General features: G+C 38.4%; 3 protein-coding genes and 2 long non-coding RNA genes across 11 annotated transcripts in view; 2 read left to right on the top strand and 3 right to left on the bottom strand.

Moving 5' to 3' along the window:
- The window catches only part of LOC131300671 (probable LRR receptor-like serine/threonine-protein kinase At1g56140), a 29,144-nt gene extending 19,938 nt beyond the window's left edge, over positions 1–9,206 (bottom strand). For 5 of the 6 annotated variants that reach the window (XM_058326614.1, XM_058326613.1, XM_058326612.1 and 2 more), the window contains exons 1-2: positions 8,925–9,205; positions 818–1,010 (exon numbers count right to left, since the gene is read on the bottom strand). In XM_058326614.1, coding sequence (XP_058182597.1) covers positions 818–1,010; positions 8,925–9,048 — 317 coding nt within the window. In that variant the 5' untranslated portion in view covers positions 9,049–9,205. Of the gene's footprint in view, positions 1–817; positions 1,011–8,924 lie in introns of all 6 variants that reach the window. The other variant, XM_058326615.1, reaches the window with a different exon arrangement.
- Positions 3,736–6,674, top strand: LOC131300676 (uncharacterized). Its single transcript, XR_009191024.1, has 2 exons — positions 3,736–3,959; positions 6,481–6,674. It is a non-coding gene; the product is annotated as an uncharacterized LOC131300676 (long non-coding RNA).
- Positions 9,207–12,605: 3,399 nt separating the features above from the next.
- LOC131300677 (uncharacterized) lies at positions 12,606–15,304 on the bottom strand. Of its 2 annotated transcripts, none has more exons than XR_009191026.1 (5): positions 14,334–15,304; positions 14,008–14,106; positions 13,806–13,921; positions 13,609–13,713; positions 12,606–13,513 (listed from the first exon to the last, which is right to left on the bottom strand). It is a non-coding gene; the product is annotated as an uncharacterized LOC131300677 (long non-coding RNA). The 2 variants fall into 2 exon arrangements; XR_009191025.1 differs by having other exon boundaries at positions 12,606–13,520.
- An 88-nt stretch (positions 15,305–15,392) lies between these two features.
- On the bottom strand, positions 15,393–17,744 carry LOC131301590 (putative disease resistance RPP13-like protein 1). Its single transcript, XM_058327953.1, has 3 exons — positions 16,504–17,744; positions 15,485–16,177; positions 15,393–15,396 (listed from the first exon to the last, which is right to left on the bottom strand). Exons 1-3 carry the CDS (start codon positions 17,742–17,744, stop codon positions 15,393–15,395), a joined length of 1,938 nt encoding a protein of 645 aa, XP_058183936.1.
- A 7,877-nt stretch (positions 17,745–25,621) lies between these two features.
- Positions 25,622–26,554, top strand: LOC131301592 (uncharacterized). The gene is made up of 2 exons (XM_058327955.1): positions 25,622–25,734; positions 25,897–26,554. Exons 1-2 carry the CDS (start codon positions 25,622–25,624, stop codon positions 26,552–26,554), a joined length of 771 nt encoding a protein of 256 aa, XP_058183938.1.
- Positions 26,555–26,793: the final 239 nt, after the last annotated feature.

Raw genomic sequence — 26,793 nt, forward strand, 5'->3', positions numbered from 1 at the left:
AGAGATTCCAATTGGATTTTTAATTTGGTAAAAGAACTTGTATTTTAGGATTGGTGAGAGTCTCTTTGTGAGGGCTTTGTTTATTCGTCACCATTGTAGCTCTTCGGAGCATCGTTCTCTTTACATAGTGGAATTGTCTCTTATTCGCTTGCCCATGGAGTATGTTTATAGCCATAAGCCGAACCACGTATATCTTGGTCTCTCTTATTCGTTTTCTTTATTTGGTTTGGTTTCTCCGTTGCTTTTTTGCATTTGTTTGGTTTGGTTTGGTTTGGTTATTTTCCCAATATCATGGCCATCAACAATCGTCAGGTTGCGGTTGGGTCCTTTGGGGGTCCGCCGCACAACACGGATCGATTCAGTCTAGACCAGTATCATGATTTTGCACAGCCCTATTATTATTATTATTTTTTTGTTGTGTGGTGTGATTGAAGTAATCCCGTCAAAGACAAATCATAGTCCTAGCATCAATCTAAGAATTTTAGTAAATCACGATAGCTTTACTTCAAAATGACTTCATCAGGAATCAGTAATTAGTTCTCTTCTTGGCCTTTTTCTACCTCTTTTATCACCTTCAATACAATTCAAAAATCATCCCAGCTCAAATCGTTTTCAATCATTCGTCGTCATTCAAAATCACCTGATCCCTAATTGACCTACACTGCAAATGATGATCCCATCTCCAATGGTTAATACAATCTGTAGTTGTTTTCACTCCAAACTTGTCCCTAATGCAATTTGAATAACGACGAATATGGATCATAATACGGGGATTGTGGAGAAAATTCCTAGTAGTATTTTCTAGTAAGAGACTTACAGTTGGGTAATGTGGCAAACAGTCCCATTGCAATCGCATTTGATACCGGGATTGTAATCTCCAAAGGTGACATCGAGAGCAGTAGCGGCCGTAGTGTCGATGGCGGCTCCACTGCATGGTTCTCCGCTAATGTTCCATTGATAATATGTTGGGGATAGTCCCCATTGGCTGAAGACGGAGTTCAAAGCACTCACTGCCCAAATTTCCAAAAAAGAAAAGAAAAGAAAAGAAAAGAAAGAGTTAGAGCTGACATGGTAATCTTGTTTCGAAAAGAAAATACTAATGCCCTGTTCTCTTTACAATTCAAAAAGAATTTTTTTAAAAATTCTCCCTAAATTCTTTCTATTTCCAATATTTCTCTTTCCTTATCTCTTTCCACTTATTACCCCTACTATTTTTCAAAAAAAAATTCAAACACCAATCCAAACATAGCATAAATCATAACGCAAATTAACAGTCAATTGGCAATACAATTCTACAGTTTTATAGTATAATCTTAGAGAAAACATTCTTTCCGGTGGCGGAGAAAAAGGGGGGTTTTCCGCCACCCCGTGGGCCTCTTTTTTTGGTTTTTTTTGGTGTAATCCGAACCGTTCATTAAATAGGGCCGGCAAAATAATATATCCACGCAAAAAATCAGCTTGTCCGGGTATCGATAGATATGTCAAAAGTTGAGTTTAAGATGAAAGAATGAATTACTGTGGACAGTTTAACTTAAAAAACAGTTGACAGATCCATGCCGTCCATATTTTCGTCTAAAATTTAACTTTTGACACACTTATCGATGTCCTGACAAGCCAATTTTTTGCGGGCCCTACAAGATGCACGGTTCGGATTACCAAAAAAACGTGCGGTAGGGGCCCACACCGGAGTGGCAAAAACCCCCTTGTCCACCGGCGCCAGACAGAATTCATTCTCTAATTCTTATACTTATTTTACTACCGCTTGAAAAAAAAAAAATTACACTTCGGTCAAAAGCTTTACTTAAGACAAGGTCAAAGGAGTTAAATTTGGATGGTGACTGATCAATTCGTTGAAGAAAGTGTTGAAAAGAAAACTTGATTTTAGTAGACACGTGATACATGAATGGTTTTCTTATGAAGAAAGTTATGAAAAGAAAACTTGATTCAGGAGTTTGGTTGAAGTGTTCATGTATGCGTGTAAAGAGTCATTTAGTAGTTTGTGTAGTTGGCTAGGTTCCAATAACTTTATTTTTTCGTTGTATCCAGCTTCTTAAAAAAAGACATCCAGAAACAGGTAGCAGTAACGACTAGTTTTCTTATGGAGCAGTTTGTGATGTTCACATTGATTTATGATAGGCCGCTACATCAAGTATTGGTTCAACCTCAATCTAATTATGCTATTTCTAAGCTCATTTTTTGTTCAGCTCTTCTGAACCAATCTAAAAACTTTGCGCAACACGAAATTTTTGCGGAGTCTATATAAACTATGTACTCTAGTGATTCTAAGATGTTCCCTAGGTGATGGAAAGTAGGGAGAGTGAATAGAAAGAGGGAGGTTGAGTAGAGTTTATGCACCACAATGAAGTAGTCTATGTGTACATGAAATAATGTGAAGTGTTTATTACACAAATACTGTGTTATCTCCTTTCTCACGTCTCTCTTACTTGTTTATGTTGGAAATATTTATTAGAGGGAAAGTCTACAATACACACCTCTTAAAAGGGTGTACCATGTGTACCTATTTTATAGTTCATTCATAACATTCTAGTGTTCGTAACTTTTATTCTAGAATTCATAACTTTTCAGCAGTACGATTCGTACCATTTTCATTATGATTCATAACATTTTGGTATATATCGTAACCTTTATACGATTCATAACTTTTTAGCAATACAATTCGTTACATTTTCTCTCTAATTTATAATATTTTGGGGGTGCATATGATAGACACCAAAATAAGAGATGTATATTATAGTTTTTCCCTTCGTTAGAATTTCTGTAAACAACCTCTAACCGGAAATTAAACAACACCACAACAACAAAATATTGAGAGAATAATATAAGCTCATAAGTAGCAGTTTAAGAGAAAATGTATGTGGATCGCGTCACGCATAAAGCGTTGTCTTAAGAGAAGATACGTCCCCGCTTGCACCGAGTTGTATGACGTTCCACTCCCAAGATAAAATAAGCTTAGAAAGGTTTGTGTGCAGCTAAAACTTTCTTTTGACCAAAAATCGCTCGTATGCTCAAAACAATGAAAATATATATGTAGTGAAACTCAAGACCAAAAAATCATTTGTGTTCCCTACGACCTTCTCTGGTTTTTTCTTTTCCTGTGGGAGAGTAATATGCTGGGAAGTGTGTATCTCTATGTAATGACTTGGTATAGATATATATATACGTAGATTTCCAAAATCAAGAAACCAGCATGGTGCATGTAGTAAATGTTATATATGATGAGAAGGGGAGAGTAATGAGGCCAGACACAATAAATGAGCAAAGAATCCAAATTAAGCCATATTAAATGTCAAAATTTTAAATTATCTCCAACAGTTTAAGTGTAGTTGGTCCATTGAATTTCCAACATAAAGAAATTTCAGTGGAAGCAAATTGCTTATTTTGAAGGACATCTTTGGACAGCATAAGTTGGGGAAACACATTGTGGAGAATAGGTTGGGGGCTTGGGGCTGACCTTCTAAAACTATTCTCTTTTTTAAGATGATATGATGAGATTTGCTATCGTATTTCTAAATTTGAAGGAATATTGTAGAGACCCATAATTATTTCCTCAAATTTTAAATGTTTAATATGTATTTGGATTATCAAAGTATGAATAATGATGTAGATATGAGTTGGGTCAATGTGATATGACTTGTAAGTTGTGGGAGTTGACGTAATGCAATAGAAGTGGAAGGGACATGTGCTATATAAGTCAAAAAATTGAGTTGGGTCAATGTGATATGACCAAGCCTGTTCTTTTTTTCTTCTGTCTTCTCTCTCTCGGCTCTCACCTCTCTCACCTTCTCTCTTCGATTTCGTCTACTATGAATGAGATTTTGGAAAAATCTCAAGTACTAAAGTTGTTCTACGCGACGAGAGCTTCCGATCCATCCAAGAAAGTTCATGATCGGAGCACTTCGAAGTTTCCTCCATGTTCGGGCTTGCTTCTAACCTTCGAGGTAGGGATCTCCTGCCTTCTTTATATGTGTTAAGTGTTGGTTTGATGTGCAAGGATTAAGTTTGATCATCTATTTTGAGTCTTGAATAAATCTAGTGTATGCTGAAAATTTCGTAGGTTCTGGTAATCTGTTTTTTGGGGGCCGTTCTGCTAGGAATCAATTTTTGGTGTCTTCATAACTGTTAAAGTACGTTTCAATACAAAGATTTTGGTACCAAGATCATGCAAAACCGATAATCACACAATTAGTTATGAATTTTTGAATACTGGCTGTTTGCTGGATGTGTGAATCTGTGCGTGGCTGTCTTCTTTTAACTTTCTGGGCATGATGAACATTTTGGGTGGCTTTGGGTCTTTTACAAGAGCTGCATATTTAAGTTAAGAAGAGATTGGCGTTGGAATCAAGTAATTTGGTTAAGTATACAATTTTTGGTGAATTTCTAAAGCAGGGTTGGTTGACTGGTGCGAAAATGGTTGCGAATCTGTTTTTCTTTTGATTGTTGGGCTAATCTCCTCTCGTTTATGAACCTGGGATTTTTACTGAGTGTGGTGCTTGTAGTGATGCAATGTTTGGTGTTGGTTTCAATATTTTTGGGTTTAAGATGAAAAGGTTATGATTTTTTCTAAGAGAGTATGGCAAATTTGCTCAACGAAATTTGTGGTGCCTTGTGTGCCGGGACTTTTGGGGGTTTTGGAAGAATTGAGTTTTAATCTAGGGATCTCTCTCTCTATGCTTGTTTATGTGGTAGTTTAGTACATTATTGAGTGTCTAAACCCTATGCTTGAGGTGGGTGTGATTTGGGGAAAACTTGAGTCAGATTTTTTTTTAAAAAAAAGAAAAGGGGGGGCCATAGAAAAAGTTTAGGCTTGTCTATCTTTGAATACTCTTGCCTTGACGTTGAGCTAGTATGTGGGTTTAATTTAAGACATGTGAAAAGTTGATTTTGTTAAAAATGGTGTGTTTTAGTAATTGAATTGGTGAAGAGAAAGTGGTCGTTCGAGAACCTAAGGTGTATCCAAGCCTTTAAAAAAATAGAAAACGTGATCTACGGACAAAGGGCTATGCATCTATCCGAACAAAATCTCAATCGGTCACATTCGGAATTTCATGGCATACTTGCTCTTCATTAGTAGTGGGTTCACCTTTTAAATGATCAAAATCATGAATTTAAGTGATACAAGGATATTATCTAGTTTATGCACACTATGTGTTTAAGGAAATGGAAGTAATTTATATGGGCACAAGTCTATACCAAGTATACTCGTGTCTTTGCATTTAGTAACGGGTGAAAGAAATTTCGTGATATATGGCTTGGGATACTCGTTGAATACATGTATGTAGCTAATGTTTTTATTTTTGAGACTTCATTGAATTTTTGTTCTACATTCATTCATTTTGATGATTTGGGTAGGTTATTCAAGGAAATTTGGTTGATTTTAGTTGATTTGGGCTTTAAGGCCAAGTATTTGAGATATTTTGAAATATAATAGTTTAGTGATTTTGAGTTGGGTCAACAGGGAACTCGGGTCAATTGTGACGCCGTCGGTGAAAGTCCGTAAACCTACTCGGGTCAATTATGACGCTGTCGGTGAAAGTCCGTAAACCTACTGGGTCAATTGTGACGCCGTCGGTGAAAATCCGTAAACCCGCGCGGGGTAGGTTGCTTCGTCCTTCGGGTTAGTAGCCCGTAAAGTGCATGTGCTAGAGACGTCTAGTACGGTTGTCGGTTGATTGCATTGGTGAGCTACTCATATAATTTTACGTCTCGGTGTTGAGTAAATTTGATGTTCGATTTGGTTGGTTATTCTATTGTGAGCTTTGTTGTTTTCTGTCTTGACTTTTATGGGTAATCTCCTTTATTTGAGACTTGATTTGAGTTTGTGGTTTAATGGCATTCTTTTGAGCATTTGAAGGAAAGGAAAAAATTGGAAATGCTTAATATAATGCGTAGATTATTTTTGCTGTGTTGGCTAGACTTTGAATTGGGATCTTATAACTTCATTGTAAATATTGAAAGAGAAGAAAGCATGAAAAACTTTTCAATACGTATATATAAAAAGAGTATATTTTGTGTATCAAGCTTTGCATGTTCATGGTGAGTTTCCTTATTGTCGAGGTGTGGTATTGTTCGATGTGTCATTGTTACTTCATATTCTAACTCTACAAGCGTAGTGTGTATTTTTGGTGAGAGGTTAGCTAGTTGTTTAAGAGAAGAGAAAGACAACATTTTATTAAAGAACACATATAAATATGTGGGTCACTGAAATGGAAATTGAAAGAGTAGAGATTGATTTGGTAGTAATGGTAAGCTGAGGTTTCCAGTACATTCGTGTGTGTGGGTAAGAACATCAGTATTTGATAAATGGAGTTAAATATTTCCCAGCATGAGTATGGTATTTGTATTCCACTTTTTGATAAAACAAATATGCTTTCGAAAAAAAAAAATGTTTTTCCTTGCTTCTGCATATAATTTAGGTATGGATATCTCTACGAGCTAGTGTAGCTCACCTTATCCTTTCAGGTACTCGCCATGGCACTTAACTTGGGTTGCATGGGGTGCACATTGAGACGTCTCTTGAGAGCTTCATTGGTATCATTAAGGAAGTGTTTATCATCTAGTCTGATTCATGTTGTGTACTTTACTCGCAATTGAAGGTTGTACCTTTTGATTAGAATATATGTAAAGCCATGTATAAACTCCTCTCCTTGATTTTTTTATGAAGCCCCTTTTAGTGGAAGACGTTTGGGAGATTTTATGTTTAAAAAAAAAAAAATTAGAGAGGAGGAAAAAGAGACTTTTTTTGGTAGAAAATGTATTATTATTTTAGCTGAAAATCGAGGACGTGACAAATATTGCCACTTGAATTCCTCATTGTGCAATATGTTGGTGCCCCCTACAGAGCTACTAAATACAAGTGTTCTGTTCGTGGAAAAAAAAAAGCGAGAAAAACTACGTGGATATTTGGGAGCCTACTTTTTTGGCTTTTCATTTTTAACTTTCTACCTTTTTAACTTTTTGCAACAGGAGTAGCGTTTGGATGATATGTGTTGAAAATAAATTATGCATTGGGTTTTTTACCGTGTTGCCCCTTTATTATAGTATATAAGTAATGTGTTAATAAATTTTTTAAAGTTATATTGGGAAATTATTTTCTTCTTTGTTATTTGAACGTCTCAAACTATTTTTCAATTTTATAGGTAATTAGGAAGAAATAAAAATAGGTAAAATAACAATGTGACATAAGGATTAGTTTTTTGGTTTGAAGTCTTTTTTGTTCTTTATTTTTTGGTAATTGAAAGCCTCCAAGAAAATTTTCAAAGATTAAAATCCCAATATTACTGCCAATTTCAGAAGATTAGCAATTATACCATCTCTTAAAGAGATGCCAAAGACAAAAACACAAAACTGATGGGCTGTTATGCTCTACACGGAACTGATGGTTTGAGTTCGAAAAGTAGTTAACGATTAGGAACCCAAGAACACTCTTTCTGCTGATCTTCAAATTTCCAAGGCAAATGTAAAATGTAGGGACGTGTAGGGAGGTTAATATTTAATTATTTATTGAGGGGTGTGGTTATTTCCAAAATAAGTAAAGGGCAATTTGGTCTTTTTGTTTCCAACAAATATGAGAAGTAGAAAAGGAGAATGGGAAAAACTCCTCCGAGCCTTTTTTTGGCTTTTGCTCTCTAAACCCAAAAACCAAAAATGTGTTGTGCCAAAACTCATATATTTGCTTAGCCCCCAAACACCAATTACTGCGCTTCCACATGCAAAGCCCTGTTTTCCTTAGCATTCTTTTAGACTTAACTTAAATTTGAAAATTTTGTCTTAATTTGAATTTTTTTCGCATTTATTAATTTGCGCTAAAGTTTTATGGGTTATTGATACTTTTCCCAAGTATTTTGAGAAATAATTACTTTTTAGTGCAAAAAAAAAAGGTTATTTAACAAAAAAAAAGTGATAATTTAGCGATATTTTTGCGCTACAAAGTGATTATTTCTCAAAATGGTTATTTTTCAAAATACTTGGGTAAAAGTGCCAACCCATCCCTAATTCAACCCAACTGCCTTTGCAACCAGTACCAAACTAACACCACTACAACTACTCTAACCCTGTTGTTCAAAAAAAAAACAACTACTCTAACCGTAAAGAACGGGGAGGGGAAGAATTTCTCCCCCTTGTGGGGTTTTTCCATCTCTCGATCCTAAATTTCAGAGGTTTTCTCTCATTTCTCCTTCACCCCCATCTTCCTCCTCCCCAAACTACCATCCGCCGCCCCTCCTCCAACTCTTCCGCCATGTATCTGATGACTGTTTGTTTCTAGTTTTTCTCTCTTTTTTTTCTGGTTCTCTTCTTTGGTGTCCCTGTGTGGGATTGCTCTCTGTTTGTGAGGCTTCTATCATCCCTGTGTGGATTTTTTGACTATTTTCTGGAGTGCTCCGTTTGTTTAGAGTGTTGAATTTAATTGGAGTTGAGTATAGTTTTTGGACTGAGTCCCCTACTGCTAGTTTCTTGATCCCGTTTTTAGGGATAGAGTTTCCTCTTGATATATTGTTTTTCAGCACCTGTTATTGTTTTGGCATAAAAAAAGAAAGAAACATCTTTGTTTGGTTTCGAGTTTTTCTAACTACCTCTTTACATGTTTTTCTCTATCTACCTCTCTACATGTTTTCCTAACTTAAAAAGATGGAGGAAGTAGACTTTCATTCAAGGCCAATTATTCAGTACTCTTGGTACAAGTGACATTGGCATATGGTACTCCCTACAATTGAAAGATCATCACCACACAATTTGATTCATTCATTATCTCTCAACTACTCAATAAAAGTAGATGATAGTACACCTGCTGAAAATTTGCTGCAACATAAATAGTTGGAAGTAACACGTGAGTAACACCATAGTAGGCATGGATCTCCCAAACACACACACAGAGAGAGAGAGAGGGAGAGAGGGAGAGAGAGTACCTTCGGAAGGAGGAGTAGTACCATTTTGAGCTCGGACAATCTGAACCAAGCGGTCCAAACCCAGGAGGAATACAAAGTACAAGGCCAAGGCACAAAGAACTGATGGTGTTGGTGATCCACCCATTACTTTCCTCTTCCTAAGTCAAATGGATTGGTAATCAAGGGAGATCCGTTCAAGCCTAGCCTATATGTATTTGTTCAGAACTTCAGATTATATACAGTATTATGGAGAGAGAGTGAGAGAGAGAGAGAGAGAGGGGTTTTCAGAAATTAATGGGCAGTGGAAATAGACCTCTAATTAGATTGAGTCTACAAATACAAATAAAAGAACGCGTATACATAAATCACTGCGATGAAAAATCTTGTGGTTTGACTGGAAATCACGCGTACATACAAATCAAAGAACGCGTATATTTCCATTTGTCTTTGTAATGTGCAGAAGTCTTTCCAAGTCTTACGCATTTGTCTGTTCCATGTCTTCCACATTTACTTGGAAAAGCATGGTTGACTGCTGGAAAAATCATAGTAATCTTCTAGCTCAATAATGTGACAGAAGTCTTTCTAAGCCTCTCCTATTTGTCTGTTTCCATATCTTCCTCATTTACTGGGAAAAGCATGGTTGGCTGCCAAATCATAATCTTCTAGCTCAATGGATGTGACTTGACTCAGAAAAAAAAAACAGAAACGAAAGATGAACGGATTCCAACCATTCAAGAGGGCTGATCATTAGTTCTACATAAGAGAACGACAGAATTCTATTGTTTGTGAACTCTATGAAGAGGTTGGTTTTGTAATCTTCTAGTTGAATGGTTGGCATGTGGCGTCACTCATTGGAAAACAAGAGACTCCAAACATTGCCTAAAGCTAGTTGATCAATTCTGCATAAGATCGAACAAGACAGCATTTTCCACAAGGACAGTCACACAGCAGTCATTTTGATAATTTAAATAAACACCATTATGTCATGCAATTATTACATCAAATGCTACAATAAACCAAGATCATTGAAGAAAAAAGTAGTTCCTTTAATCATTCCATTCATCCCCAACCACGCACTTCATGGAACGGGGGATTGTCTAATGAGTATCACATTGGTGTCCGACACAACAAGCCAACTTCTTAGAAGTGTTCATGCATCGTAGAAGTGTACATGTTTTTAATAATGACTTTAGCTTGAATTGAATGGTTATACCATACTTCCAATCCAGGGTCCAAATGACTTTTCTTTTTCTTTTTGTACGAATTATGCAAGATGTCCAAGCTAGTTTAGGCGGTAACAAAATCACGAGGAACCAATTCCACTATCCACTAATATGGGTGCAATTAAATCAGAGCAAAGTCTTGTATCCACAGATCTAACCCACTGTTGTAGATCTATGGAGTCCTTCTTCCAAAGGCTCCTTCTCTCCTGGGATTATTGAAGCTTTGGGCTTTCATTGTGCTCTGGAAACAGCCTTGAAATGGAACTATTCTTGAATCATAGTAGAACGGGACGCATTGTAAGTTATTCACGCTCTCAACCAATCGCACGATCGGAGCATGTCATGTATTTGTCGTCTCCCGATTGTGCTCGTCATGGGCCTCGCCGAACTTGGACGATCAAAGCTGGAGCTTCTATTGTCACTGGTGATAGGGGTGGCAAATGGACGGATTTGGGCCAAAATAAGTAAGTTGCAACTGGATTGGGTCTTTAATAGGTCATTGACCCATTTAAACCCATTAATTATGACCCATTTAAACCCATTAATTATGAGTCTAATTACCCATACACAACCCGACCCATTTATTTAAAAGCAAACACAACCTGCTCATTAATTCAATTACATACTATATACTAAAATTTAAAATGACTAAAATATTAATGTACACTAAAATGACTACATTACCCTTGTAAATTTAAATAACTAAAATTACCAAACTATCCCTCTACTACTAAAATGACCAAATTATCCCTGTACACTTAATTTTTCCGATACGTATCCTTTGTGCAATGCAATTTTCTATAAGATTTCATTTGTATCATTTTCCTACTTACTTCCATCGATAGTGCAATAGTGAAATGCCATTTCTAATTGGTTGTTGGGTTTGGTGACGTGGCACCAATGCCAAATCCATTTTTGATGCCATTGAAGCCGAAAATGACACACCATTGGGGCCCCATTTTTTGCAAATTTCGCTGTTTTTGTACAATGACTCAAGACATTTCAGACCACTGGACTTGCTTCGAGGGAATTCACTGATGAATTTTCTCACGTCTCAACCTTACACATTCTATCCCTAAAATATCGAAAAAGCTATGGGGCACGTGACCCCATGTGCCCCAACGTGGGTCCACCCCTAATTCCATCAAACCATTAGTACAAGGGATGAGATGACACTCGAGTCCCGTTAGGAAATCTAAATGAGCAAGATTGAATGAGGTTAGATTAAGATTGAATGAGGTTAGATTATGATACGTATTTTGCTAAATTGGGTCTCTAGTCTATTAAATTAGGTTTGTTTTGTAAAATAACTAGAGCGCAAGTGCAAGATGCTCATAACCGCCTGCTTGGCTGGTGGATTTGGAGGTGGATTTAGGACGCGGCCGGATTTAGGATGCGGCCGGATTTGTTCTCCGCCCCTTCCTCTTCTCCGGTCTTTGGCAGCCAAAATCCCAACCCTAATTTGGCCCCGGATTTGCAGACTTGGGACTCATAATCCACCTGCGGGTGGATTTGTGAACGACAAAGTCTGTCTTGCCTTTGAGAAGAGAGAGAGTACCTGTTGTGCCGCCCTAGGGTTTGCCAGAAGAAAAAGAAGAAGGAAACGAGAAGAAGAAGACCGAACACGTGTGAAGAAATAATTCAATTTTTAAAGGCAAATTATTTTTTGCACCCCTAGATTTGGTATTTATTCCTAAGTTGGTCCCTTACGCTCTTTGTAGAAAAATTAATAATTTGGTCAAGGTAGCAACTGGTTGCCTTTGAAATCTCTTTTACCTTATATATTTTTTTTTATAAAAAAATCACTTTTCAATTACATTTTAATTTTTTTCAAAAAATAATATTTTTCTAACAAATAATATGGTTTAAACATTTGTAAGATAAAATGAATTTATTTTATCCCACAATTAATGATAAAAATGGAGATGAGATGAAGAACAATGAGTGGTATTTATTGAAAATTTGACCTGAAAAATTTGTTGAATTTTTTTTTTAAATTGTAATAAAAATGAGGTTTAAACATTTATAAGAAAAAACAAATTTATTTTATCCCACAACTAATGATAAAAATGTATTTATCACAATTATAATAAAATTAATCTAATTTGTCCATTAAAATACAAACTGGGAGCAATTGAGTCATTTGACAACTAATCTCTTCATATCCACCTCCTATATCCCCTTCTCAAAAAAATATCCAAACACTGGATTACAAATCCACCCTTCTTATGAGGTGGACTCACCCTTCTTACATATCACCCCTCATTCTATATCCACCCTCAAATCCACCCTTCTTTTATATCCACCCAAAATCAAATCCTCTATCCAAACAGGCCGTAACTTCCGCTACTTCCATGGCCAGTGCTTAAGGTTTGTTATCTATGTTTTCACAGTGCATATATAGGCATCAGCAAATTTCTCCCAAAACATAAAAGAAAAGAAAGGAACATAAATTTTTTGATCAGCAAGAAAAGAACACTTTTTAATCAAAAAAGAAATGTACTATTTTTTTAACTAAAAAAAGTAGACACATACAGTTGAAAAGGGATAGGAGAGAAGCAAAGTTGCAGAAGAGGTTCATCTGAGTAGCTTATCACATATAACATATAGCTATTCAAAAGCAAAAACTAAATGACATATGCAACAAGCAAGCCAGTAAACGAAAAAGAGTCATATTTCTTCCCAAAAGCTGCAGCATCAACAAGAAGCCTAAGAAAGCAACCAAGTAAATATAGCACCATAACATTCCAGAGCACTTTGCAAATTGTATTGTAATGACTTGCACGGACTTCATCTTCAACCCAGAAAAGAAAGTCTGATTTTCACGAGTTCATTGACTTCATTCCAGGTTGGATTTTCCTCTTGCAAAATGCGCTATTAGTGAGAGTTCGTAAAGACCACGAAACAATAAAAGGGATAGAGTCTTTTCCCCATTCAAAGAGATCCCCCCTTTGAGATATTGGAGAAGTCCAGCTGTGTTCCCCAGCATTTGAAGCAGGTTGACCAGTCTTTTAAAGTTTCCATCAAAGCGCAACAAAAGAGATTCGGTCTGCTGATTCCAGTTCATTTCCACAAAAATGACACCTATGAAACTTTCCATCTTCATCAACCATAGGCGGTGGTATCAAAACATGACTGGTTCATCGAACAGAAAACTATTGACTTACTCATATACAACGTCCATGACAGGTAGGGACAGCAACTCGGCTACTTTGGATTATTCTCTTGTGTCGCTAATGGAGATTAGGCATTGACGTCCATAAGCAATTGCTTCACTTTGAGCTGCCTTTAAAAAGTTTGATTGCAATCGGAAACCGCTCACATCCCAGCCTTATTGGTGTGAACTCTGGGCAATAGGCCTTAAGGCCCTGAACACTTGGCAATTTTCTGGAAACTAACAAGGAAAGATTCTTAAACAATTTGAAAGGAAACAAGTTATAGGTAAAGAAAAACATCCAAAAGCAGAGTTGATTCGTTCGGACCTGTGTAGAGAAGTGTTGACAAACCTATTTAACAATAAGACCTCTGAGAATTTTTCTTGCCAGGAGTTCCTCTGATTTTGCTAAGTGCAAAGTGCCTCAAAGAATCTGAAAAAAAAAAAATTAAAATTGATCCGGAAAAAAACAACTTTTTTGTTGTTCTACTCTTTGAAATTACACCAGATTTACTATCTGAAAACCTCTTTCTTCTGCAGAGTTATTTCAAATGCTGTCACCACCCACGATCAGTCTTCATTCATTGTTACCTGAGGCAGACATCACCACATCAAAATGTCTTGATGCGTGATATCAGAACCTATAAAATAGAACCAAATATTAACCTTGGGCAGAGATGATAGTCCGGAAAAATGTAAACTAAAAAAAAAGAGAGTGAGAAATTACATGATTGAAAAGGGACTAGTCATGCTTTATCTTCATGATTCACGAAATATAATCGCAGAGGGTTCACTCCAGCCCATTGGTGTCTATAAATCTGTAAGCCTAATGAATAAATAAATGCAAAATAAACTAGGTTAGATGACATCTTCCATGGAAATCTTGGTATGAGAGACACGAATAGAGAAACAAGAGCAATATTGCAAATGGAATCAGTTAGTTAGAAGAGAGGCAAACAGAAGAGACCAAGAAATTAGGGAATTTGATAAGCAATGTACCTCTTATATGGAAACTATCCGATCGTTGAACTTCTAACTGTCCGATCATTGAACTTCTTATATCGAATATGACCAATCTTGTGCCTCTCCTCGCCACTTTCGCATCGTTTCTTTAAAAGGGGACATTCTAACACATCTAATATTTGTAAATTGGTGAGGCGTTGAATTGCTTCCACTGAGGGCAGACTCGTCAGTTTAGGGCAAGTCTGAAGCTTCAGCGATTCAAGAGATGAAAGGTTACCCAACCACTCAGGGAGAGCTTCCAAGTGGTTGAAATCAGAAATTTGCAACTTTTTCAAGGCGGTGAGGTGCTGAAGTTGATCAGGCAGATGCTTGTTTCCAAAACCAAGTAAATATAGACCCTCCAGGGAGATGAAGGGGAACTGCTCGACAAACTCTACGTTTGCATCATCACCACTCGTGGAGGCATCGGCACTTGTGGAGGGCCAGAGGAAAGGTTCATGCTCTGTTAAGAATAATCCTATCCCCAAATATCGCAGGCTGCCAAGGCAGAACAGCCCCTCCCCTCACCAACTTGTCTATCCTGGACAGTTTTGGATATTCAGATTCTGAAGTGATTTGAGGCTGCGCAATTCATCTGGGTCAGTCATTCTTAAAAGAGAACAATATTCCAGCACTAATGTTTCAAGGGTTGGTTGTAGCAACCCCTTTGGCAAACATCCCAACTCCCAGCAACTAGTAATGCGAAGCTCTTTAAGAGACTCTAAGCGGTTGAATACTGCTGCTTCCGTGTCTTGAAGAAAATACGTTAGGTTCTTGCACCATTCTATCACTAACTCCTCCAGAGAAGTTAGGTTTAGTAGCTGGGTCGGGAAATAACGCAGCTTAGTTACGCCAAAAATTCCCAGATATCTTAGGTATTTGATGCTTTTTTCTAGCAAATCTTCAACCAAAATGAGAAAATTCTCTGAATCCTCATCTACCAGTATGTTCAAGGAGGGGCTATACGTCTTTCAACATAACTCAAGGGATCAGTCTCGAAGGGGAAGAAGGGGTTATATGACGTTTTATCATAAAGAAAGACACGAAAGATTTTAGAATTGCATGCAATACATATCCTTTGGATGGATAACAAATTACCCGGAATGGTTGTCAACTGAGGGCAATTTAAAATTGATAACATCTCAAGGTGAGGAAAAAACTTCATGTTCATGGTAGCAGCGGGCAATGATGATACGTCTAACCATTTTTCTAGCTTCGGGATATTATCGAGAGTGAGTTTTCTCAACGCTGGAAAAACGTCTCCCGCTCTTGCTGCCCTACTGCTGCTACTATTACTACTTACATCCAATCCATAGAATTCACTACCAATACACTTCAGATTATGCAAGCCATTAATTTCAACAACTTCTAGATATGGAAGCTGTCCGAGTGTTGGGACTTGCTCACATTGTCTGCAATCCTTCAATTTGATTGTCAACAAATTCTGAAGAAAACATGCATCTCTACTTGTCATCCACGAGGCAATCCTTTGTCCTCCAAAATATTCGAGTACAAATCTCTTAAGATTCTTGTGCGGTTGAAGTCCTTCCAAAACCCCTTCATGGTCAACGTGCGATTCCATACTATCCCCATTGGCCCAGTGATACACCAATTCTTGGATATCTGTTTTTTCCATCATATTTGCTGTTTTTGCTTCTTCTTCATTTTTTACTCTTTGGAGATGGCAAATCTTTAATTTAGCTCTTAGCTTGCTTAAGCGTCCCAACTCCTCAATTTTGTGGCCCTTATTCACACCCACGACAAAGAAATTTAATGTCTGCAAAGAAGTCAAATCACCTATCAGTGCTGGCATCACTTCACTCTCACCCATACAAAAATGTCTCAAGTTAACCAACTTGTGGAACTCTTTCGGAAACTCCACCACATTTGGCAATCTGAGTGTTTCCAAATTGTAGAGCTTAGTAATAATCTCTGGCAATTTTTCTAAAGAAGACTTGGAGAAGTCCAAATATTTTAAATATATGAACTTGGATATTGAATTCGGAAATTCTTCCACACCAAATTTCGCTATGCTCAAGGCCCGTACACATTTGACATCTTTAGTGTTTATGGGGAGATTCCCAGACAAAAAAAAGTGACCTTAGATTTCCAACATTTTCTTTTAAAATTTCTATCCTGGTTTCTTCCCCAAGACACAACAATAGATGTTTAACCTCGGGATGGTCTTTCACCTTAATAGCTTCCAAAGTCAAACAATTACCCTTCGAAGACCTCTATAGCAAGATCATGCACAACATCATGCATCTTGCAACTTATAATGTTATTATACTCATCCAATTTAACTTCTTGGAACAATGACCTGCGCAACAAGATATTAAAATATTCATTACCAATATCTTCCACTTCCAAATTTGTTCTTGAAGGAGGCTGAAGATAACCTAGAGCCATCCACAACTGAATCAACTTATCCTTTATTATGATTTTGTCCTTTGGAAAAACAGAACAATAACCAAAACAACGCTTTAAAGAAGGAGATGGTAAATCATCAAAACTAAGCCTTAATACTGGTAGGATTCCGTTTCTATCTCCAAGTGCACTACATAATCCACTCTTCTCAATGGACTCCCATTCACTTTGATACTTCTTAGTCTGCAATACGCCTCCTAATGCGTTTATTGCTAAGGGCACACCCTCACACCTTTGTAACATTCTTCTACCAATAACCAACAAAGATTGAGTTTCTATTGGCCCTCCGTTCGCAAATGCCTTTTTCCTAAACAAGGTCAAACTATAGTCAAGCGATAGTCCGGACAAATGATGAGTGTGACAGGGAGATGTTTGTTTCATGGTTGATACAACATCCATATCGCGGGTTGTGACTATAACTTTGCTTCCCTTGGAGCCACCAATTCCTAGCAAAGAATCTCTCATGCATTGCCACTTGGTTTCACTTCTATTCCAAACATCATCTAACACTAGCAAATACTTTTTGCCATTTAGTTTTTCTCCAAGCTTTTCCACAATTGCTTCAACGTTTTGCATGTCAGATTTATTTTTAGTAAGAGATTCAACCATCTCATTCAACAGCCTGTCAACCTTGAAAATATCGGACACACAAATCCACATTCTCTCACTACCGAAGTTGCTCACAATCTTATCCTGTTTGTAAACTAGCTGAGCAAGGGCTGTTTTCCCTAGCCCAGCCATTCCCACAATGGCAATGACAGGTAACTCATCATCTTCCACGTCAGAGGCGAGCAACATCTCAATTACTTTAGAGACATCATGCTCCCTCCCCACAATTACTCTATCATCTATAAAGGGTACAGTCAGCCTAAATTCCATATGTTCGACACCATGGACGTCACTTGCTGGTTTCAGACCAATTTCGTTTGCCCTATTGTAAACTTCTTCTAACAGCAAGTTGATATTGTTGACCTTATTAGCCATCTGGAAATGAAATGCAGCTTGGTTTTTGGTGGAGAAGAAGTCGCGTACCATGTTTCTCCGTCGATTTTGTACCTCAATATTCCTTCGCTTGTCTTCATACTTCAACTCTTCCAGCAAATTCTCGGCATCGCTGGTTACTGCATCGAGGCTCTTCAGTCACACTTTCATGGGTTCTGATATTGCTGATCTCCTTTTGTCAGCTTCAGATAACAGAGCTTGAATCATTGTCAACCTGTCGCAGAGCTTTTTGAGGTTTCCCTTGAAACCCCACGCCAGGCTGACCTGCTGCTTCGCTAGTGGAATCAAGGCCTGCAGGATTGCCAGAGCAGAGGAGATGAGGTAAGACTCAGCCATCTTCTCTACTGGAACAAAGTCAGGAATTACTATTGGGAAACAATTGGCTCGGAGAATGCAAGAAGACAAGGGAGTTGTGATTACCATAGGAACAAAGGACTGCTATAAGTACTCCTACGCTACTAGATGTTTGGTCAATGTTTGAAATTTAGAAATAGGGAAATTGCAATGACCTCCCCTATGGTTTTTGATAGTTTCAGAAACTTCTTCTGAAAAATGCAGCAGCACATCCTCACCGTTACCTCCGTTCATTTTTGCGGCAGAAACTACTGAGAGCCATCATATTTTACCCATTAAACTTCCTCATTGTGTTACCTGTCGTATAAGCTTGCCAAACAAAGCACACACATCCACCTCCACTATACGAGTGCAATTTTGTTCTCTCTCCTAATAAGGGTGTTACCTGTTCTCTTATTTGTTGAAATGGTGTAGATCGCACCACTGAAATAAACTTTTCTATAAACATAACATCACTTCGTTGTGTGATCTACGTCATTTCAATCAATAGAAAAGAAGGTAATGTTCACCTTCTTTTACGGAGAATAAACAAAATTAATGTTTACCATTTCAAAACCACGAGTATCTTTTTCGAACACCCACATAAATGTTTATGGTACTCACCAAAAGTAACACCGTCATTGTCTAGAGGAAATTGCAAAATCTCAAGAAAGATCAATTCAATCTAAACCAAAAAGTTTGTTTTCCATTAAGTTTTAGATTTGAAACTCCCCGGGTATTATTCAATTTTGTGGAATCAGTTTATACAAGACTTTCTCCGAATTCTGTTCACAATCACCCCTCTTTTATAAATCCTCTTTCCAATCCATATCAAAGGGCATCCCAAACTTTTACTGACCAAATATAACACCGTCTTCGTGTATTTAACAACAGGTGGAAATTGCATAATACGTTATGATATATAAAGTTTGGAAGATCGGTGATTTAACAAAACTTCTAAGGAGATCAGCGCAATTAAAATATAAAAAGACGTCATGATATATGAAGTTTGGAAGATCGGTGATTTAACAAAACTTCTGAGGAGATCAGCGCAATTAAAATATAAAAGTCTCTCTCTCTCGCTCTCATACAAGAGTTTGTCCCTCTCTCTCTCTCATACAAGAGTTTGTCCTAATTATTGTTAACCTTCTTCTGTAGACAATCAGTTTTGTCCTTTAAAATTGGGTTGAGGTTCCCATAATCTGATGCAAACGCTCTTAGATAAAAAGAATTTACGAGAAGATAATTTAGGAATATCAAATCAGATCTTATATTTGATTAAAAAAGCGAAAAAGTCCACCCTTGTTTCCTATTCGAGGAGTTTGTCTTTGCCAACTGTCCCGCCATTTCTCCCGTTCTCTGGGCTCCCTCTAGGGCTCGATCTTTGGTTTGTTTGGCGGTTTCTCCTCCCTGGCCATCATGGCTGGGGTTCCAGGCGAACAATTTCCAGATCTTCTTCGGTCCAATCCTCCCCGAATTAGGGTTTCGGAATCGTCGATTTCTAGGTCTCCTCAGAAAACTGATATCATCCGCTTGCTGGAGAAGGTGACGACTCCTTCCTGTACTCACTTGACGACGGTTGCATCCGATGGGCCTGTTGCGGAGCAGATTATGGATCTTACTACTGAGGTGTCCAAATTGAGGGGGCTTTTGGAGGAAAAGGAGAAGCTCCTGGCTTCGATACCACTGGCGGACCCTGGGGCGCCATCTGTTCCATCATGGAAGGACAAGGTAATTGCCTTAGATTCCTCTAACCGTATGCATCTTTTGCTCCTTCGATAGTTGATGATAAGGTGGTTGTTTGTCCCCCCTTGATGTGGTTAACCTAGGACTGGATAAATGGAAGGACTGTGTTGTTGGGTATTTCATCGATCGTAAGTGTAATACCCGTCCCGAATATTAGAGTATTTAATTCATCTTTTAATTGAATTATATGTTTTTGGGGTTGATTTGTTTATGACGGAAGTTCGAGGGCCTTGTATGTGATTCATGGGTGGAGCATAAGTAAGTTCATGTTTCAATTGCATACAATAATTTTCCCATAGCCTTTATCAAATATCCTGGGGGATATTTTGGGGGATATTTCTCCCCTATTCTCATCTTGCTTCCAACGTAGAGAGAGAGAGAGAGAGAGAGAGAGAAGAGGAAGAGGAAGAAGAAGAAGAAGGAAAAGAAGAGAGGAGAGCTTGAAGGTTCTTGGTTGTCTAGGTTGTTAATCATTTAGGTAATTTCATATTTTAATTGTTGAATTTCATGTTTGGGTAAGTCTAATTTCATGCTTAAATAGTTGGGTTCATGCCTTAATTAGGTGATGCAAGTTAAGTTGGGTATGAGAAGAATACCTCTTGAATCTCTTGTGTTTTTATGTTTTAAGCTTCTTTGATTCATAGGTTTTGAGTTTCTTAAGTAGCTCTTTGATATACATGAGTTAAAGCATGATTTGGTGTAGTTTGAGGAGTTTTAGATGTGGTTTGAGTTTAGATGTGGTTTGAGTAGAGAAAAAGGTTGGGAATCGGAAGGAAGTCGTGCTGGATTTTTGCTGAAAAACCCAGTTGGTACCCGTACCACTTTTTGGTGGTACCTGTACCGGCGGATCAGTGCTGAAACTTTTGGGTCGATTTTGGGTGGGTACCGGTACTGAGTTTTGTGGTACCCGTACCTCTCGGGTAACTTTCAGCAATTGTTGTGGAACTTCGGACGATCATATCTTTTTCATCCGGACTCCGTTTTGGGCAAATTATATATCGAAATTCATGTACCGAAAGTGTACTTTCCATTGGTGGTGGTCTCAAGAGCTAGCTCAAGGCCAATAAGAAGTTATGGTTAAGATAAGACAAGTTGATCATAAGTTTTCAAACCGATTTCAAGAGTTATTTTATATTTGAACTTTATGCTTGTTTCAAGACACTTCTAGGTGTTGACATGGACATATTTGTATTCGATAGTCATCGTTTAGCTTCTTGTTAGCTTTGTAACTTTGTGCCGAGTATTCGTGGAATTCGTAACTAATATGAGTTAACTTGTGGCTAGGTAAAGAGCCGGTCTTTCAGGAGGTGCCGAAATCTTAGTTTGGCATACTTTGGTCGATACGAAGGTGAGTGTGTTTGATATGGTAATGTTCAATGAGATGTTACAAGGTGGTGATTGTATATCATGCTATTAGAGATTTAGCTAATGATATATGTTTATTGGGTGTTGATTGTAACCGCTAAAGGGTTGTGGAGTGAGTCACACCATGTCGTGGGCCATGCCGTCTAATTAACGGTGAATGGGAATGTGGTGTGCGGGACACAATGCCTTGGTTACATGGGAATGTGGCAGACGTGCCATTGTGTGTGTGATGTTTATACATGTGGTTATATAATTGAGTACTTGTGTTGAGTTTATGTGAATTACATTCAAGTGAGATATTCTTTCGGGTTGTGTGATATTTTATTGAATATATTCTATATCTCACACACTCTGGTTTTCCTTTTTGGATTGCCAGGTCACAGGTGGCCGTAGAGTTGGTCCACTGCCAGTCGACGTTTTGGGGACACTTGTATTAGTATCGAGTGTTGGTATTTTTGGTCGAATTGGTTGTATTGGGTCAAACTCGTACTTTTGCTAAACTCATTTGTGACTAATGTTGTCAAGTACTCTTTGACTTCGAGTTTGTAAATATGTTGGGTGTCGTTCGTACAATGCAAGTTTGTAATTATCGTAGACACCTTGTTTATTATTAATGTTAAGTCTTCCGCTGGGGTTTTACTCTATTTTTTATTTAGTTGTCGTATAGTTGTTTGTCTTTTGTGTGGAATGCCACGTGGCCGTGTCGGTTCGGGCCCACTTCGGGTGTCGTTCCGGGGCGGGGCGTGACAGTAAGCTTCATTTTAAGGCCGTTAAGTCCATTGCTGAAAGTGCATGGGCAAGGTTTGGTCTGGTAGAAGTATTGTCCAATGAGGAGGGTTTTTTCTTCTTCAAGTTTAACAAAGTTGGTGCGTTTCTAGACATTGTTGAGACTGGACCTTGGCATTTTGGCGGAAAGTTGCTGGTGCTTAAACAATGGCATCCACAGATGGATTTGACAAAAGACCAACTCAGGAACATTCCAATTTGGGCTCAGTTTTATAATGTTCCATTGGATTTGTGGACTGCAGAAGGGTTGAGCTATGTGGCAAATGCAGTTGGTAGGCCTTTATACGCTGACCAGATGACCGAGGGCTGTAAGCGTCTCAATTATGCCAAAATCTGTGTTGAAGTAGATATTAATTCTGTTTTGCCTGATAGTTTTGAGGTTGCCTTAGAAAATGGGGCTAGGTACACTATTAAGGTGTGGTATCTGTGGAAGCCATTGAAATGTGATAAATGCAAGGTTTTTGGGCATAGATCTTGCCAGGAGGTGCTTAGGAAACCAAACCCAGTGCCACAAAATCAAGTATGGATGGTTAAGGGTAAACCGAGAGAAGCCTTGGGGGAATCAGGGGATAATCCTGTGGTGGATGAAGTGAACCAAGCTCATGACATTACTGAATTAGTTGGAGTTTCCACAGATATGGTTATTCATAGCATCAATAATGAGGGGGATATATCTCTACATAGGAAGGAATTCGTGAAGGGTGTTTCCTCTCCTGTTTCTGAACAAGTGGGAGATATTGGAAGTGCTCGCAACAAGTTTACAGTTCTTCAAGATACATCTGGGACTTTGGAGGAGGATCAGACTTTTCTTCCTTCTGTTAAGGAGTTTGATGCTGGCATGGTACAAGATCTGGTCTCTGTGGATATTCTTCATGTGAAAGGAGCGAGTAAAGCAAAAGGGAATGCTGGCAAGGGTGCTGGCAAGGGACGTGGAGGTAAGAAAAACAAACGTTAAAATGGTCAAGATTGGAGCGTGGAATATAAGGGGCTTGAATGATCCCCTTAAGCAAAAAGAGGTTAGAAGTATTATCTTCTCTAATAATTTTAGTTTGATGGGTGTGGTAGAGACTAAAGTTCGATTACCTAATATTCAAGTAACTGCTCATAACTGTTTCCCTAAAGATTGGTTGTGGTTGGATAATTTTTCTAATGGCCCGGTGGCTAGAATTTTGTTGGGATGGGATAAGGAAGTCTTTTCTGTCCACCTGGTGTGTAAATCTGAACAATTGCTAGTTGTTAAAGTGGAGTTTTGCCACGACAACAGAAGTTTCTTACTTTCTATAGTCTATGGTCATAATAGCATTATGGATAGAAGATTATTATGGCAAGATCTTAGGGCTGTGCATCAGAGTCATTCTACCAGCCCTTGGATTCAGATGGGTGATTTCAATACTGTTCGACTTAGCTCTGAAAGGCTAGTGGGCTTTCATTCATTAGCCGCTTCAGAATTTAATCAATGCCTTACAAATATTTGTCAGGATGATCTCCCCATTAAGGGGTTCTGGTATACTTGGACAAACAAAAGGGGTGGAGCAGGGGATAGTAAGAGTAAGTTGGATCGAGTTCTTTCTAATCTTGAATGGCTTGATTCTTTTCCACATGCTGAAGCAGTATTCTTACCTCCAGGCATATCTGATCACTGCCTTATTTCTGTTACTATGGTCCCCTCAACTGGTGGAAGGAAGCCTTTTAAATTTTTTAACTTTTGGTTGCAACATCCTCAGTTTCAACATATTTTGGTGTCTTCTTGGAATGAGGAAGTGGAAGGTACCCCTATGTATGCATTGACTGCTAAGCTGAAGAGGTTAAAGGGTGTGTTAAAGAATATGAACTTGAAGTGTTATTCCAATATTAGTAGAAGAGTGGAAGAAGCTAGAGAAAAACTGATGTCCACTCAATCTCTTTTGTTTGCTGCCCCTTTTGATGAAGGCCTATGCCAACAAGAAAAAGAGCTCGTAGGCAAGTATGTAGAGTTAAGGACTGCTGAGGAGTCTTTCATGCGACAAAGGTCTAGGATCAAATGGTTGGCTTTGGGTGACCAAAACACCAAGTTTTTCCATCAAAAGGTATGTGCCCATAGAGCAAGAAACACTATTCTTAGCTTAAATGATGCCAATGGAAACAGAGTTGAAGACCCTGAAGCAGTTAAAAAGCTTATCCTTGACTACTACATTAGACTTTTAGGGTTAGCTCATGATGGTAGAGTGGATGCAACAGATCAATTGCAGCTTGCTATCACTAATAGGATTTCTGCTACAGAACAACTCATGCTGGTTCAACCTGTCACTGGAGAGGAAATTAAGAAAGCATTGTGGTCTATACATGGGGATAAAGCTCCAGGGCCAGATGGCTATAATTCTATGTTTTACCAGAAGAATTGGTCAGTGGTGGGTCCTAGTCTAACTGTCGCAGTTTCAACTTTCTTCAATACTCGATTCTTGTTAAAGGAATGGAACACTACTGCAATCTCTTTAATTCCCAAGGTGAGTGCCCCTCTGAGTGCTAAAGACTTTAGGCCTATTTCTTGTTGCAATGTTACACTTAAATGTGTTACTAAAGTCTTAGCAAATCGCTTACAAGCCATTCTTCCTACAATCATAAATAAGTCCCAATCTACCTTTATTAAAGGCAGATCTATCATCGATAATGTGCTTCTTATGCAAGAGTTAGTGAGAGGGTATCATAGAGATAATGTTGTCCCTAGATGTGCCATAAAACTTGATCTGATGAAATCCTATGACTCAGTGGATTGGTTTTTCTTATTTGACACCATGAGAATTATGGGCTTCCCGGCTTTGTATATCCATTGGGTCCGTCAATGTGTTACAACAGTCCGATACTCAGTGGTGATAAATGGGTCTTTGGAGGGATTCTTTCAAGGTCAAAGAGGTTTAAGGTAGGGGGATCCAATTTCCCCTTACTTATTTCTTATAGTCATGGAAGCCTTCTCTGCGTTGTTGACATACAGAGTTGCTTCGGGTCAGTTTACCTATCATCCCAGATGTAATGGGATTAATCTTCACCATCTAGTGTTTGCTGATGATTTATTTGTTCTTTGTGGTGCTACTGGGCCTTCATTCTTCCTTATTAACCAGTTGCTCAAGGATTTTCATGACTATTCTGGTCTTCAACCAAATATGGCTAAGAGCTCTACTTTTTTTGCCGGGGTTTTTGAGGATATTAAGGGGTCCTTAAGGGCCATTCTACCTATTCCTGAAGCTACCTTTCCTGTGAAATACCTAGGGGTTCCCCTTATCTCTACCAGGTTAAGAGCTGCTGATTGTCTTGTGCTTAAAGAAAAGATACTTAGTCGACTTCATGGGTGGTCCCACATGCGTTTGACATATGGAGGGAGAGCTCAGCTAATTCAGTCTGTTTTGTTTAGTATTCAAGTCTACTGGAGTTCTATTTTCATCATCCCTAGTAAAACGATAAAGGAGATTGAGGGTACTCTGATGGCATTTCTCTGGTCAGGTTTCGACATGAATCACAAATCAGCTAAGGTTAAATGGGAGCATGTTTGCTGTCCAAAAGCAGAAGGAGGCTTGGGGTTTAGAAGGATCAAGGACTGGAACAAAGCTGCAATGATACGACATCTATGGGCCTTGTGTATGAAGGCAGACACCCTTTGGGTAAAATGGATTCATACCTATATCATTAAAGACCAGAATATCTAGACAATGAAGACTCCCAGTGATGCTTCATGGACCATCAGGAAATTGTTTGGCATTAGGGGCTTGGGGCAACCTTTGATCCAATATAGGATTGGCAATGGTGCGGGGACTTTCTTATGGTATGACAATTGGCATCCCTTGGGGCCTTTGCATAAGAGATTTGGGGAAGAAGTGGTTTTCAATATGGGGCGATCTCTTCAAGCAAAAGTGTCCTCCATTATTTTCCAAGGAGAGTGGAGATGACCCAGAATTCGTAATAGAGTTACTCAAGAGATAATCAGGTATACTCCCAGTACTTTAAAGCCAGATAGTTTGAGAGAGGATTATGTTGTTTGGGTCCCTCATCCTAGTGGCCATTATTCTGTTGCCTTTGCATGGGAAGCACTCCGAATCAGAAGGCCAAACCCACCTTGGGCAGCAATTGTTTGGTCCAAACAAATGGTCCCTCGATGGGCCTTCGTATTATGGATGGCCGTTCAAACCAAGCTGTGTACTAAGGATAGGTTAGCTAATTGGGGAATGCAGGTGGACGACAAATGTGTGCTTTGCAATAACGCTAGAGAGACCCACCACCATTTATTTTTCCAGTGTCCCTTCTCCTCTATGGTCTGGCAACAAGTTCTAGTGAGGACTTTGGTGCCAGGCATTCCTAACACCCTCGTGGACATTGTGGACTGGCTTGTCCAGTATGGGACATCTAAGGTTTTTAAGAATTTAGTGTTACATAGTACCTTAGCAGCTGCAGTGTATGGTATTTGGATTGAGAGGAATACTAGAGTGTTTCAAGGCCTTTCCAAACAAGTTGACGTCGCGTCCCTTAACGTGGTTAACTCTATCAGAGATTTTCTATGCTCCAGAAGACGTGTTAAGAACTCCACTTTGAACAGGGCTTTGGGTGACAAATGGAGGCTTCCGGATAGTATCTTTTCTCCAATGTAAATGTTGTTTCTTTGTATAGACAGTAGATACCTTAAAGTAGAGTGTGTTTCCTACGGGAATGCCCCTATTACGTCTGTAGAGTTCATACTGGGGGATGCCCCTTTTAGTTTGTATTTCGTTTGAGTTTTTCAATGGAATTGTGCTTATCAAAAAAAAAAAAAAACATTGTATGGGTGTATTTAACAACAGGTGAAAATCACATAATACGTTATACTCCCTCTGTCCCAATTAATTCTTTT

Source organism: Rhododendron vialii, chromosome 9a (assembly GCF_030253575.1).
Source record: "Rhododendron vialii isolate Sample 1 chromosome 9a, ASM3025357v1".
Taxonomy (NCBI): Eukaryota; Viridiplantae; Streptophyta; class Magnoliopsida; order Ericales; family Ericaceae; genus Rhododendron; species Rhododendron vialii.